A 14033-nucleotide genomic window follows, 5' to 3' on the forward strand; every position below is an offset into this window, starting at 1 on the left:
AGAGAGAGAGAGAGAGAGAGAGATTACTGCAATGCTAATTAAAAATGTACCGATTAAAGTTTTTAATTAATAATTTGTACATGCCTACATAAATTGTCCGCTTCGTGTTGCTGCTCATGATTCTTTTTGTTATTTAAACACGATTTTGACATAAAACATAGAATCTACAGAACACCTAGGATACGTTCCGATTCCCTACCCAGATGCATGAAATATAGGGAGCATTCCGATATTCACTGCCAATGCCGACGATGCGTTCTCTAATTGCTTCTATTGCTTTTTTTATAATGGAACAATATTCGCAGTACTGCTAAGATGACATTATTTTATTTTACTTATTAACAACAACATTATCTTTTTTGGCCCTAATAATTGTTTCCGATTCGTTACTTATATATTCTGATTCAGAGTATATTAAGCAGATTTCCTTCAATATACCTCCTCTAGGCGGCGTCATTTTTTTACTGCGAATGCCTAATAGTTTCTGCCCACAGGATACGGCACGTTTGCCGCGCGGCGGAAGTTCGTGCGATAGTAAATAAACTTTTCATTTTTACTGAAAAACGACATGTTGATTGGCTATTGCGTGAACTTCCACGATGCGTTGTCGCGTCCTGTGGGCAGATATTTTTACCTCGCCAGCCGCAGTAACGAATGCAGGAAGTGACGACAAAATTTATGATGTCACATGCTTTCACGAGGTCGATGAAATCTTACTGCAGTACATTTTAGAACGATACTCGCAGCGCTGCCAGGATTGGCGGGGTGCGTTCCGTTTCACGCATATGAGCGCATTTATCCATAGTATACGTAACATATTCGACTGTACTTGTCGGGCGGGACAACTTATTAAACCGACCATCGTAGTTTCCACAGTATTCCTCGCAATACAGATGCTTATAAATATTAGTTTGAAAATAAATAGACGCTTTCTTTCAGTTTGATCCAGTCCACGTTCGATCCCTAGCTGAGGCAGTATTTATTGCAACATTCAAGAATATCAAATCACATGTATTAATTAATTAATTTCATAGTGGATATTTAGGGGAAATTTTTAACACAAAAAAAAAAAAGAATTAGAGTACGTTCGACGTGGAAGAGAGATTCCCCGCGTAGGTTGAAAATCTGATGGAATGTCAATATCATTACATTGTCGAATATACTTATCGTGATTAGTTCTTACTGGCCTATTCTAATTTTTAATAATTTTTAGTATTTTTCATCAATATATATTATTTAACACGAATATAGTGGTACGTAAAATAGCTGAAAATACAAAATATATTTCGTATATAAGAAAAAACGATTTTTTAAATATATTAATCTTATAAACATTTTTCTAAATTACACAAATTATTTATAGAATATATATTAAAAATGGAATTTTTAAAAATTAATGTAATAACTTTCATATATATATATTACAGATATATGTATTTTTTACAAGATACTTATTTTAGTCAATGATGATGTCCAGTTGTAATCAAAGCAGGTAAAAACGATCCTATTACTAAGAATAATATTTCCTTAACTTTAAGTCCAGTTGCAGATAATGTTGTACCTTCGACGCTCGGCAAATGTGAATAACTATTGCTTCTTGTCATTAATTCTGGCAAAACATGTACAGTGGCTACATAAAGAAATGTTCCAGCACTAAACAACATAGCCAAACCAGTCGCATTGACATTATTCAGTGTTTCTTTTCCTTCCTGCACATACAAAATTTAGTTATACTATTGAATTTATGTTATACGTAGAGATATAAAATTACCGTCAAATCCAAAGTGACGATCACTTACGATAAAATTACGGTAAGATAGCAATTTAGTAGCAATTTTGATAAAATTCATTGTTTTTCATAGTTTCATGCACAAATAAGTTACATTCGTGTTTATCGCACTAATGCATAAAATAAGAGAATATTGTTATTTTCTCAGTAAATATATATCTGACAATCTCTGAAATGTCTTTCAGACGAAATGAAAGAAACTATTTACAATCTTTTGAGGATATTAAAGTTTTAGGTGTTTTCGTTTTTCGTTTCTTACATTAAAAATGTTCTATTATATACCATAGTCCAGCTGACACTGTAATAAATGAAAATGCTGTAAGCTTGTAAGGTATGATATATATAGATTAAAACTGTATTATACTTCCCAAACAGCACACGATATCCTGTGGATGTCCTTAGGACATCGGGACGTCCTCAGGACATTCTCAGAACTTAAGAGATCTGTGCCATCTGGGTTATCACATCTTTTTTATTTTGAAAAACCTAAAAAAAAATAGTAAAACTCCCATTTAGGGGAGATAGTTCTAACGATCGGGTGTAAAGGCTTCTTTAATCAATAACTCAAAAATTTGCGTGATTATTTGTAAAATGGTAAAGAACTTTTTTGTTCAAAATAATCGAATTTAATATATACAAGTATGACAGCTGTTATATCTAGCGACAGATTTAAGGTTCGAAATTTAGGGCTCAATATATTGATATCTGTCGCTAGGTACAACATATGTCATATATTTGTAGAGTTGGCTATTTTGAACGAAAAAAGTTCCTTACAACTTTGCAAATAACCATGCAAATTTTTAAGTTATTAATAAAAAAAAACCCTCACAGCATAGTTTTCAATAGCTCAAATTTTGCATAGTTGCAAAATAATAAAGGAATTTTACTCACATTGACCTAAGATACAAATATATGATAGATAAGACACTTAGTAACAGATACTATACATCAAAATATTTTATGAAAAATATGAGTTAAATAAAATATTTTATTCATCTTAAAGGTTTTCTTTCTTGAGTTTCATATAAAAATTTCTTTTATTTCTGTAATATTTTTCTGAAAATTACCATTTTATCAATTTTCTAAAGTTTATTAAAATTTTATCGAGTAATTTACCGTAACTTATCAAGTAAGTTACCATCAGATTAGATTAATTTCATCTCTAGTTACATGCCAAAAATAATACATTAAGAGGGACTTAAATTACTTACTTTACCAATTCCAAAATATGTCACAAGTGCAAGACATGGAGCCGCGAAAGAGAAAATTAATAAATGTCTATAAATCTTCTTTCTATCTACACCTTCATGAAGAAGAAATGACACAAGTCCAAATGCAGCTGGTGCCTATAAGAAAAAAATATACTATTTAATAACAAAGCTGTTCAATTTCAGTATTGCACATTTTCCATTTATTTACTATCAATTTTTAAAACATTGTAAAACATTGGAAAAATTTACTTTATGCAACATTATTGCGAAAAAAACTATCACTTCAACATCAGCTTGAGATGTAGTAGCTGCTGCTCCTAATGCAACTCCATCAACCGCTGCATGTACTACAAGACCTAATGTTGCTGTAACACTTTTTTGTCTTCCACCGCTTCTTCTTGCTGAACATTGATCGATCAAAAGCATAAATATAAAACCCAATACTAAGCTAATTCCAATTAAAGAATATAGATCACCTGTAAGAAGTGTTATTCCTAAGGATACTCATATAGCATAAACATTCTGATAAACAAACATAAAGTTACATACTGTGTAGTTCTTTTTCATTAGTAATTCCACTACTAAATAATGCTCTTATACCTTCTGGTATAATTACAGCTAGTGCAGTACCAACAAGAAGTCCGGCTCCTAATATCGATACCAAATGTAACTTGTCCTGAAGGAAGTAAATATCATATTATATCGTCACAGTCAAATAATATATTGACAGCATATTTAAAATAACTCATATATTTAATATAGTTTATTTTCTGCAAAAATCATCTTACTTCTGACAAATTTATAACTAATGGTAACGACCCAGCTAAGCAGGAACCAACAAACATGACAAAGGAGAGCATCCATAAAATTGCTCTCTCTTCCATTATTTTCTTAGTATAGGAGGAAATTGTTAATTCTCAATATTGTTACATTATTAGGGAGTAAAACATCCACTGTGTGTCAATTTTCAAGACTGAAGTATTTTACGTAATTGCATTTTAATGAAATTATGAACTTTCCTTTATATTGACCTATCACACCTGTATAACAATATTTATGAATATATATACATATATACATATATATACATATCATATATATATATATATATATATGATTTATATTTGCATCAGCAAAGTAACACTTCCTATTTGTAGAAACTGACACACACGAACACTACGGCTGTGTTCCGAAATGTGCTGATTACGGACGGAGAGCTATCGAATTATCGATACCTATCGATAGTTTACATTATCGGTAACAATCGATAGTTCATTTTAAAATACCGATAGTTTACGATAACTTTTTCTTCTCAATTTCGTTTCACAAAATAATAGTAAGTCATAAAATATTTTAAATCGTTTGATCAACAATTAAAAAATTTATTTATTTTGCTTGGATTAAGAAATCTAGTTACAAATATACATATTAACAAATGTCAGATGGACGAATGGGAGTAATCCACTGACACACACACACACACACACACATATTAAGCCAGCGGCACACTTATTTTGTACTGGATTGTTCACTAGACGGAAATACTGCGTTTTTATTGGTGTGTTATCATCCATTTTTGAAAGTGCACCAATGAGTGTAAAGTTAACTAAATTCAAGTTTAGTAAAATTTAATGAAATTTGCACTGATTGGTTCATTTGCAATCAATTTCAATTTTCAATCCGTAGTCTGATACGGGTTTAATACAAACTGTAAATTTGCAATACTAGCAGTGAATTTCGGAACGCACTTTACCGTATTTAAAAGACAGTATTGCAAAAACTCTTTAATAAAAACTATTCGTTACAGTTATTCCGTAAAAATAGTACGTTCATTGGATACAACTTGCAAGTTACATATATGAGTAGTTACGAATAATTCAAGTTCCAATTCAGGAAGCGCTTACTAATTATCGCTCCTGATTGGTTTATATTCCCGGATCTAGTATGAGTCTAAAAGAATGCTCCACTCACAGACAATAATCATTAAACGTTCCCTGAGCTGTTCTTTCCACTGAATGCGGACAATTTAACTGGGACCCGATTTACCACGTCTGTATTGACCATAGGCTACACCTATTGGACGACACTAGAAAATCACCAAATTATAGCTGATTGTAATTGGTGGTGGTCAATTGTAACGTGGTCAATCAAGACCTTCCCGAACAATTTTTCCGAACTGCCAGATTTGCCGGTGTATATCAGAACACTTCCGAAGTATACAGCGCGTGAACGCGTAAAGAGAACGCAGCCTATATATTCTTCCTTTTACGTACTGGACGTGTATACCTGCAAATGGTGTGGGGAGCTTGCATTTCAGCGGCCTGTAACCACAAATGAGTTTGGTGACTGGACGTGTGTCAAAAACTAATCTAAGATACGCTTGTCAAAGAGATAAGCGTTTCTTATATTAAAATTGATTCTTGATATATCTGTCGAAGGTATTAAAAATTAATTATATTTTGTCTATAAGTTGCAATTGTGGTAATTATTTAGCTAAGTATAAATATCACTGAAACTACGTTTATTTGATGCATTTTTGCACGAAAGAATCTGACAGAAAAAAGTACCGCTCTGTCTCGCGAAGCGAGATATTAATCGTTAAAATTGTCGACTCGACAGGTTAGGAATCTCGTCATATCAATGATATGTAACGACATGAGCATGCTCTGTGGCCACATTAAACAAAACAATTACAATGAATATAAATGTTAAATCTTCGCCTTACTAAAGTCTGTGTGATGAGTCTATTTCATACTAAAATTAAAACAGTGAATATTTTTTAACAAAGGTATGTTGTTAACTTATAATTTACTTATTAGAAATATTGTTATCTGAATTTATAATTTACTATTTTTTGTATTTGTTCTTATTTAGCAGATATAACTTTGCACAGGGGTCTATGCTAATTTTCAATGTTACAATTTTAGTATAAGATAGATTCATTGTATATACTTCAGTAAAGTGAAAGATTTCCATATCATAAGCAAAATAAAAACTAAATTTATTATATTTAAATATATCAAATATATTGAAATGTATAAAAATATACATAAGTATGTATACCTACTTATTAATATCTATACATATATAATATGTATATATATTTATAAAATATATTTATATATATTTTTGGCAGAGCGATATTTTTTTCTGCCAGATTTTTTTGTGCAAAAACGCGTCAAATAAGCGTAATTTTATTGATATTTGCTGATGTAGCTAAACTAAATAATTACCCAAATATCATAAATTCGTGTATAGCTATAACTAATATATTTTTCTTTTTTAGATATCTGAAAGATGGATTGGAAATTTGAAATTTTTAAAATGTTCATGTATATATCATTTCCTGTGGGAATATTTCATTANTTTTCTTTTTTAGATATCTGAAAGATGGATTGGAAATTTGAAATTTTTAAAATGTTCATGTATATATCATTTCCTGTGGGAATATTTCATTATTTTAATCAACCAGAGAATTTTGAAGAAATGGTGATAAAAGCCAAGAAAGAATATTTTCCACCTCAAAGTAGACAGAAATTTGAGGAAATGGACAAGTTTATTTATAATTACAATGCTAAAGTTGAGAAGAATCGTTTGGAAGAGATGGAAAGGCAGTACGAAAAAAAACCATGAAGAAAATATATATTATGCATAATTATTTCTTATACATAATATTTTTAATAATATATAGTATAATATTGTAAATACATTATAAATACTCAACATAATAATAGTAAGACGATTGATAAAGCTATATTCTTGTTCTTTTAGTTTCATAATAGTAATTTTACATAAGAATTTCAAATATCCTTAAGTATTGACCAAATATATTTCTAAATTATCAATTATTTTTCTATGAACTGTGTACTCAAGATGATGTGATACATATGAATGTGTATCAATTTAATACACCATCAATTACAGGCATATCATTGAAATTAAAATAATTTAATATTAAATTACTATAATTCATGCATTTGTGTGGCTGCAAAATGGTTTAGGTGCAATGGATTTGGAGACTCAGCAGACTCACGATAGTCATTATCAAAAGACTTACCTAGTAATTATGATAGAAGCCAAAGTATATTTGAAACACAAGATTTAACAATTCTTCGAGCGTCAATATTGCAACAATTAAACCCAAGATGTTCTGGAATGTATTAATATTTTCTTGAATAAATGTCTTTCCACAACCTATAGTGTTACCTATAGATGATACCTTCGGTTTCTGCCAATCGATTACTATTCAAATCTAGTAATGATATTCAACTGTGACAATATCTACTTACCAGCAAGGAAATGCAAATAGGTATATATATATATTAGGTGTAATGTGCTCGATATATATACATATATATACATATATATCGAGCACTCGCAATTCGGTGCTCGCAGTGTCAATACTATGCTGTTGTTAATTTAATTTTAACCCCTAGTAGCTTCATTATCTGTAATATATCTGTGTAGCTTCCATTGAATATGCAAATGGCTAAATATGCAATTTGATTTTGATTTGTATAGACCTATAGTTTGTGGAGTGAATCTCCAAAGTAAGCCGTTGAAACTCTCATTGTTTTGAGTAAAACTACCCAGAAGTATTTTTCAAGCAGCTTTTTGTCATTCGGACCTTCATAAATTGGAGTGTCTGCAGACATCGATGACGTCATCTGGGAGCGGTATTTTGTGTGTATAGTTGCTCAATTGTTCTACAACTTTTGCTTACTGCCAAGTGCACCAGGATTCAAGTCTCTCCGAGCAATGATCACGTTTCGGAATTTCGTTACTTGAACCCTTATGATAGAGAGTGACCCAAATTGTGTGATACATTTTATCCAGAATTCTGACATTTGTAGTTGGCTAGCCCATTAAAAATATTCAAGGATTCATATATATTCAATAATAAGAGGCACACAAGTTACAAAGGAGTCAACATTACAAATCGGGTCTTTTGTAATTCTCTCGAGACATAATAATTATAAAGCCAATCGTTCCGAAAAACGGATTATCTGCCATGTTGAGCATCTCCAGGTAGGCCAGGTGCGCTATTTTTACAATTATTATAGTTTCGCTGCGAATTTCAACATAATATTTTAGAGACATATTTTTAAGACCCCAAACTTAACAAAAATAACATAAAAATAATCGATGTGCGATGGAAATTAATATAATATATACCAGTGAATCAGTTATGCCATGATAATTTTTGAATTTTCAACTAAAGATTATAATGAATTTTAACGTAAACGATAATTACTTTAGGAAACACAAGTTATAAAACAATTGATACTAATGAGAAAATGTATCCTTTTCTTCTGGTTATTCAAAGTTTTGGTTATTTTTGCAAAAAATACAGAGGCATTTCAAAAATACATTTATAACATTCGATAAATAAGTGGAATATTACGGACAAGATCATAATATATATCCTGAGAATATATGAAAAATAATGTACTACATGATGCATAAGAAATATTGTGTGAAGTCACACATATTGATGACTTCCGCTAGATGTTAAGATTTACAGATTATTTATAATATACTATAATTTTGCTGAAAAGATTTTCCTTCTACCAAGCCCCCAGACGTGCTCTCCGCTTTATTCACAAGCCAAGAGTCCAAATTAATGTGCTTATACTACGGATTAACTCATGCTTGGCATAGGAGGTCAGTAATCGACAGTACGAGTATATTCGTAGTTGGCTTGTGAGGCTTTATATATGAATTACGAGTATACTCGTAATTGGCAGCGAACGTGTTCAAATAAAAGGTAAATTCATATTAAATATAAAGTCCTATTACGTACATTATATTATGCATGCTTTTTTTTAAGATACAAATCTCAAAAACCTATTTCTTGTCTCTCAATCTCTTACATTGTCTTAATTAAAATTATTTCTTTATACTAAAGTTCTATAAGATTAACTTCTCTCGTTATTGTATTTAACATGGGAGATGACACAACTGATGTTGTGAACGAACGTACATGAGATCTAAAGCTAGAAGCAGGTTCCCAAGCGTCATCTCGTACAACACCTTGATTCCTAGGATACATAAGTAATGGATCTTTGCCAGTTTTCTTGCACAATCTTTCTTGAAGTATAATTAGTTGAGATCTCCAATATCCATAGCTTGCTTGTTTAAGCGCAGTAATCCACTGTTCAACATGAGACTCTGATCGACCACTCAAAACATGCCGTTTGTCGTGATCATCATGGAACGAGATATTAAATGCAAATACTCCTTCAGACGAAGTATCTATATTAATGTTGTAATTCTCCAGAATAATGACACCAGCAGGTTGCCTTCTATCAATATGTCCTAACTCATTGATGTTGAAATAAAACAATAAATTGTATCTCAACTTAAACCATTTTTCTTTAAATACTGAAAATGAAACATAAGTTTTAATGTTACTATATATGCACGTGCACATGTATGTATAAATGACTTTATGCTATACGCGCGCGCGTGCGTGTGTGTATGTGTATACACACGTATAGAAGGTGTTCCTTAAATACCTAGTCATACTGAAAGAGGCGATTTTTTGGTTTATTTCAAGTAAAAATGGTCATATAAACATATGCCCTAAACGTTTTAATTTACGAAATACAGGATGATGAAGTCTTCAAGAAAATGTAAATGTGATGCGGGTTTTAAGATATTTTATTGAAATTTGTGTAAACTTATAACACATCAGGGGTGATATTTCAGAAATACAATAAGTAAAAAAATTAGAAACGAGACAAATAAATTGTTAAAAATGACTACCTTCTGTCATGATACTCCCTTTGGCCCTTTTTCTCAAAGATTGACCTACACGCTCAAAAATAACAAATGTGTTGAAGAATTGAAGCCTGTTTTTGTATTCTTCTTTACTGCTTTCTCTTTTTTTTATTTTTGTAACTGACACCTCAGATAGATTATTACTACACGTTAACAGATTTTTTTTTTAAACAAACATGCTGTATTTCGGAAACGGATTTTTTTCTAAAACAAACATCCTGTATTTCGGAAACCGTTTAGGATGCATGTTTATATGAACTTTTTTACTTGAAATAAACAAAAAAGAATCCCCTTCAGGCTGGATTTAAGGAATACTCTATACATAAATTGTCAGATTTCTTACAAAAATATTTCACCACTTTTATTTCTCATATGGCTCGTTTTCGACATATTTTTAACCTATCATTTATATCCGTTTTTGGCATTCTCAGGTATGTCTATTAAGCGAATAAGTATACCCAGATAGCCAAATCTGTAAAAGCAAATTTTGCACAGTCTGTTTTAAAATCTGTAAACAGCTTGCTGGCAGAGATACAACAAAATTTGATGACAGAGTGTGATGATAGATCGACGGCAGAGATCAAGCAGTATCTTTCGTTTGAATATTTTTCCAAATAATCACTTCCCTCCTTTTTAAATACGGTGGTGTACGGGTGGTCTGAAACACCCGGTGTATGTATACACATACATACATACATATATATGTGGTATTTTAAACACTTAAATAACAGGGTTATTAGTACTTCAAATTAATTTAGTAACGTTTCATATCAATAATTAATATCTAGTGGCAGTCATTAATATTTGTGACTTCACAATATTTCTTATACATCGTATAGTACATTATTTTTCATATATTCTCAGGATATATTATGATCTTGTCCATAATATTCCACTTATTTATCGAATGTTATAAATGTATTTTGGAAGTACAACTATATTTTTTTGCAAAAAATAAGAAAAATTTTGGATAACCAGAAAAAAAGTACACATTTTTTCATGATTAGTATGAATTTTTTTATAACTTGTGTTTTCTAAAGTAACTTATCGTTTATTTAAAAATTCACTATAATCTAATTAAAAATTCAAAAATAATCGTGGCATAACTGGTATATATTACATTAATTTCCGTCGCATATCGATTATTTTTGTGTTATTTTCAACATTATGCTATTGCAATATTTGAACGATATAAGAATACATTATAGGCATAATACTTCAGGATATCACCATGGCATATGAGCCTCACAAGCTAACTACGCATTAGTATCAGAAGTTCCTGTTTGATCAATGTTGACCATATCTGGGAAAAGGATGGGTAACCACTATGGAGTCGAAACCACGGAGGGACACATTATGAGATGAGAAGAGCAAAAAAAAATAGTATTTTTTTATTTAACACGTCCGCTGCCACGCTCCTTGGGCATAGTTTGTTCTATCAAGTTACCAGACATGCTCTCCGCTTTATTCACATGGCAAAATTAACGTGCTTATACTACGGATTAACTCGTGCTTGGCACAGGAGTGGCACAGTTGGTAATCGAGTTGAGTATATTCGTAGTTGGCTTATGAGGCTCATATGCCAACTACGAGTAGTTGGCAGCTAACATATTAAACAAAATAATCTAACATTAGCTTATTTTATCTCGTTTATATCAATATAATTTTGCTACAAACAATATTTTGTAATTACAGTAAATCATACTTGCAGTAGTTAACCAATGATTAAGCACCGACCAAATAATAACTGAAATATTTTCAGTATTTAATCACTGCAAATTTCGTTTTCGGTAAGTTAATTCTCAGTATAAAATTTCTATAAGGGTATTAAGACTATTTTGATTAAGATTTTCAGATTCAACAAGTAAAGTTGAATGAAAAGAAAGGTGGACCTAATAAACGCCGTGTGCTTTCCAAATAATCTGAAATGCATACCCTCTTTCAGAATACTTTCTATACGTGTTTGCTACTTCAAAACACTTACAATGATACGTTAATACCATTATATACTCATATGCAATCTGCTATAATTACTAGTTGTTACGAAAAAACGCTCCTTTCCGATTTAAAAACAGGGTCATACTCAGCCAAACGCATATTTTCATTACTCAAACAATTATCGTGGGCTAAAAACAGTGAAATATTTTTGTAAGGATACAACATGTACATATTTACTTGTGTGTAATTAAAACTAATAAAACTGAACAAAAAAAATTCCTTACCATTTTTCAAACAATTACAATAATTACTAAGATATCAGTTAAAAAGAATAATTGAATAAGTGCCTATGATGTGGTGGGGCAAATTTTGTGTAAAGCAATTTAAAGAGACGCGTTTTTGTCATATTAACTTTTAGCAACAAGAATCGCAGAAATAAAAAAAGAAATTCAAAATGTGTTTTCAGATTGCTCGAAAATGCTCGTCCCACTACATCACAAACATTTGTTTGCCAATTTTCTTTAATTAATATTTTAATAATCATTATTTACAAAATAACAAAGGCCTTTTGTTCAGTTTGATAAATTCTATCTGCATACAAGCAGATGTACATGTTATGTCAAATACTTTACATATGCATACGTAATTATAAATGAAGATATATAATATACAATTGGCTGATTAAAGGTATAATGCCTTTCCCTTGATGAGTTTTATACATTCCGTATCCAGTAGGAAAATATATTTCCTGGAAATTATAAAAAAAAACAAACTCTCCTTTTAAATATGGAATAGTACAAAATTCATCGAGAGAGTGTTACAACTTTTAATCATCCAACTACATATGTATCATATACATAATTTACAATTATATATGTATATAAAAGATGGAATGCATGAACACACGTGCCTGCAACCACACACACACATACACACACACACACACACACACACACACACATATACATATATATGTATATATTATACATTTCTTGATTTATATGATGACTTACTTCATATATACATATTAAAAACCAGTTGTAATAACAGAATATCTAATAAAATTCAATGGACATAGGATGATGATTGAAAAAAAACCTCATTTATGAATCAATAAAATCATTTACGAATCAATAAAATACGTTAGATGCCAATTGTCGGATAAATTGATTAGCGTTACATGAAACATACTTAATTATATCCATTTTGAACTAACCTGATTTATGGGCCCGTTTGTGATTTAGACGTCCTTCGAAGTCTGCGGGACCAAAACTCGCTTCTGCGAGCTCTTTATCATTAAATCTCATTCTGGTCCAAATTTCAAGAATACAATCACGACATCAAAGTGTTGAATTGCTATAATGTTATGTGTTTTTCAATATGTTATATGTATTTGACCCTATAATAATATAAATAGATTAAGATTTATGATAAACTTATTGTGTGTTAATCGAAAAGCATTTTTACTTACGTTAATTGATAATCACAAACATTATAATAATGGTTGATGAGTGACAGTCGATTATGGTTAATATTTAAGGATATTAACTCAGACTTTGAAAAAGAAATGAAATTAATCCATTAGTTTTTGTGTTTGCATGAACATTTTAAAAGTAGAAATTGCCATACAGTCAATAGAAAACATTCTCGAATGAAAATATAGTGGAGGTTAGAAAAGTTCTTTCTCTTTTTCTCTGTCTATATCTCTCTCTCTCTCTCTTTTTCCCTCTCAGTATGTGATTACAGGCGATCCAAAATGTCCCAACACCATTTTCACATAGTTGTGGGGAAATAATTTTACACGCGTTCCGCCGAGGCGGAATATCTTGACAAAAAATTAGGTTTGTTTTTTTTCGAAACACTTTCTGCACTAGTGCACACCAGTGCAAGGAGTTTACACTAAAGCGTTCTTTTTATCGAGAATGATGTCATCATGACGTCATCAACGCCGTTCGTTTCCGCTGCACCGCTGAACTAGTGAAATAAGTTGAAGCGAGACAAGTATATGTTGTCTTACTTCAACTTATAACATTAGTTCAGCGGTGCAGCGAAAACGAACGGACCTATTGTCACATACAGCGTCCGTAACAAATGAGGAAGCTCTAGAAATATCAATATGAGAGAGCGATACTGTCGTTCAGTTTTAGAACTTCAATGTGATATTCTTTGTCGGTAAAAGTAGATAACACAGTAACAACTCATCAATAGTGGGTAAGTTAAATTTCTTGAAGTCGGTAAGTTGCCAGGGTCGATAAGTTTTCGAGAATCGATAGTTACCAGAGTCGATAAGTTAGCCGGAGAGCGGTAAGTTA

The 14033-nt window shown here is 31.1% G+C and overlaps 3 protein-coding genes across 5 annotated transcripts; 1 reads left to right on the forward strand and 2 right to left on the reverse strand.

The window, feature by feature from the left end:
• Window positions 1–1402: 1402 nt before the first annotated feature.
• Window positions 1403–3884, reverse strand: LOC106745895 (zinc transporter ZIP9-A). The gene is made up of 5 exons (XM_014621895.1): window positions 3789–3884; window positions 3550–3676; window positions 3250–3476; window positions 3001–3135; window positions 1403–1709 (listed from the first exon to the last, which is right to left on the reverse strand). The coding sequence occupies exons 1-5, from the start codon at window positions 3882–3884 to the stop codon at window positions 1461–1463; spliced, it is 834 nt and encodes a 277-aa protein (XP_014477381.1). The 3' UTR covers window positions 1403–1460.
• A 935-nt stretch (window positions 3885–4819) lies between these two features.
• On the forward strand, window positions 4820–7193 carry LOC106745897 (protein PET100 homolog, mitochondrial). Of its 2 annotated transcripts, none has more exons than XR_001374565.1 (2): window positions 4820–5438; window positions 6287–6373. XR_001374565.1 is itself a non-coding variant. In XM_014621898.1 (2 exons), the coding sequence occupies exon 2, from the start codon at window positions 6391–6393 to the stop codon at window positions 6631–6633; it is 243 nt and encodes an 80-aa protein (XP_014477384.1). In that variant the 5' UTR covers window positions 5222–5438; window positions 6380–6390; the 3' UTR covers window positions 6634–7193. The 2 variants fall into 2 exon arrangements, 1 of the variants encoding a protein (XP_014477384.1); XM_014621898.1 differs by lacking the exon at window positions 6287–6373 and adding an exon at window positions 6380–7193 and having other exon boundaries at window positions 5222–5438.
• Window positions 7194–7294: 101 nt separating this feature from the next.
• On the reverse strand, window positions 7295–13830 carry LOC106745896 (pleckstrin homology domain-containing family J member 1-like). Of its 2 annotated transcripts, none has more exons than XM_014621897.1 (3): window positions 13193–13830; window positions 12938–13077; window positions 7295–9384 (listed from the first exon to the last, which is right to left on the reverse strand). In XM_014621897.1, the coding sequence occupies exons 2-3, from the start codon at window positions 13026–13028 to the stop codon at window positions 8903–8905; spliced, it is 573 nt and encodes a 190-aa protein (XP_014477383.1). In that variant the 5' UTR covers window positions 13029–13077; window positions 13193–13830; the 3' UTR covers window positions 7295–8902. The 2 variants fall into 2 exon arrangements, with proteins under 2 accessions (XP_014477383.1, XP_014477382.1); XM_014621896.1 differs by having other exon boundaries at window positions 12938–13120; window positions 13193–13828.
• Window positions 13831–14033: the final 203 nt, after the last annotated feature.

The sequence above is a fragment of the Dinoponera quadriceps genome, unplaced genomic scaffold, assembly GCF_001313825.1.
Source record: "Dinoponera quadriceps isolate SergipeBrazil2010 unplaced genomic scaffold, ASM131382v1 scaffold1876, whole genome shotgun sequence".
In the NCBI taxonomy this organism is placed as follows: Eukaryota; Metazoa; Arthropoda; class Insecta; order Hymenoptera; family Formicidae; genus Dinoponera; species Dinoponera quadriceps.

Excerpts from the sequence above, each read along its gene's own strand:
- LOC106745895 (XM_014621895.1), bottom strand. The coding sequence starts at position 3,884 with ATGGAAGAGAGAGCAATTTTATGGATGCTCTCCTTTGTCATGTTTGTT. Across the intron at positions 3,677-3,788 it reads TAGTTATAAATTTGTCAGAA|GACAAGTTACATTTGGTATC; the intron begins GTAAGATGATTT and ends TACTTCCTTCAG. Across the intron at positions 3,136-3,249 it reads TCGCAATAATGTTGCATAAA|GCACCAGCTGCATTTGGACT; the intron begins GTAAATTTTTCC and ends TTTTTCTTATAG.
- LOC106745897 (XM_014621898.1), top strand. The coding sequence starts at position 6,391 with ATGGATTGGAAATTTGAAATTTTTAAAATGTTCATGTATATATCATTT.
- LOC106745896 (XM_014621897.1), bottom strand. The coding sequence starts at position 13,028 with ATGAGATTTAATGATAAAGAGCTCGCAGAAGCGAGTTTTGGTCCCGCA. Across the intron at positions 9,385-12,937 it reads CAAACGGGCCCATAAATCAG|TATTTAAAGAAAAATGGTTT; the intron begins GTTAGTTCAAAA and ends TTTCATTTTCAG.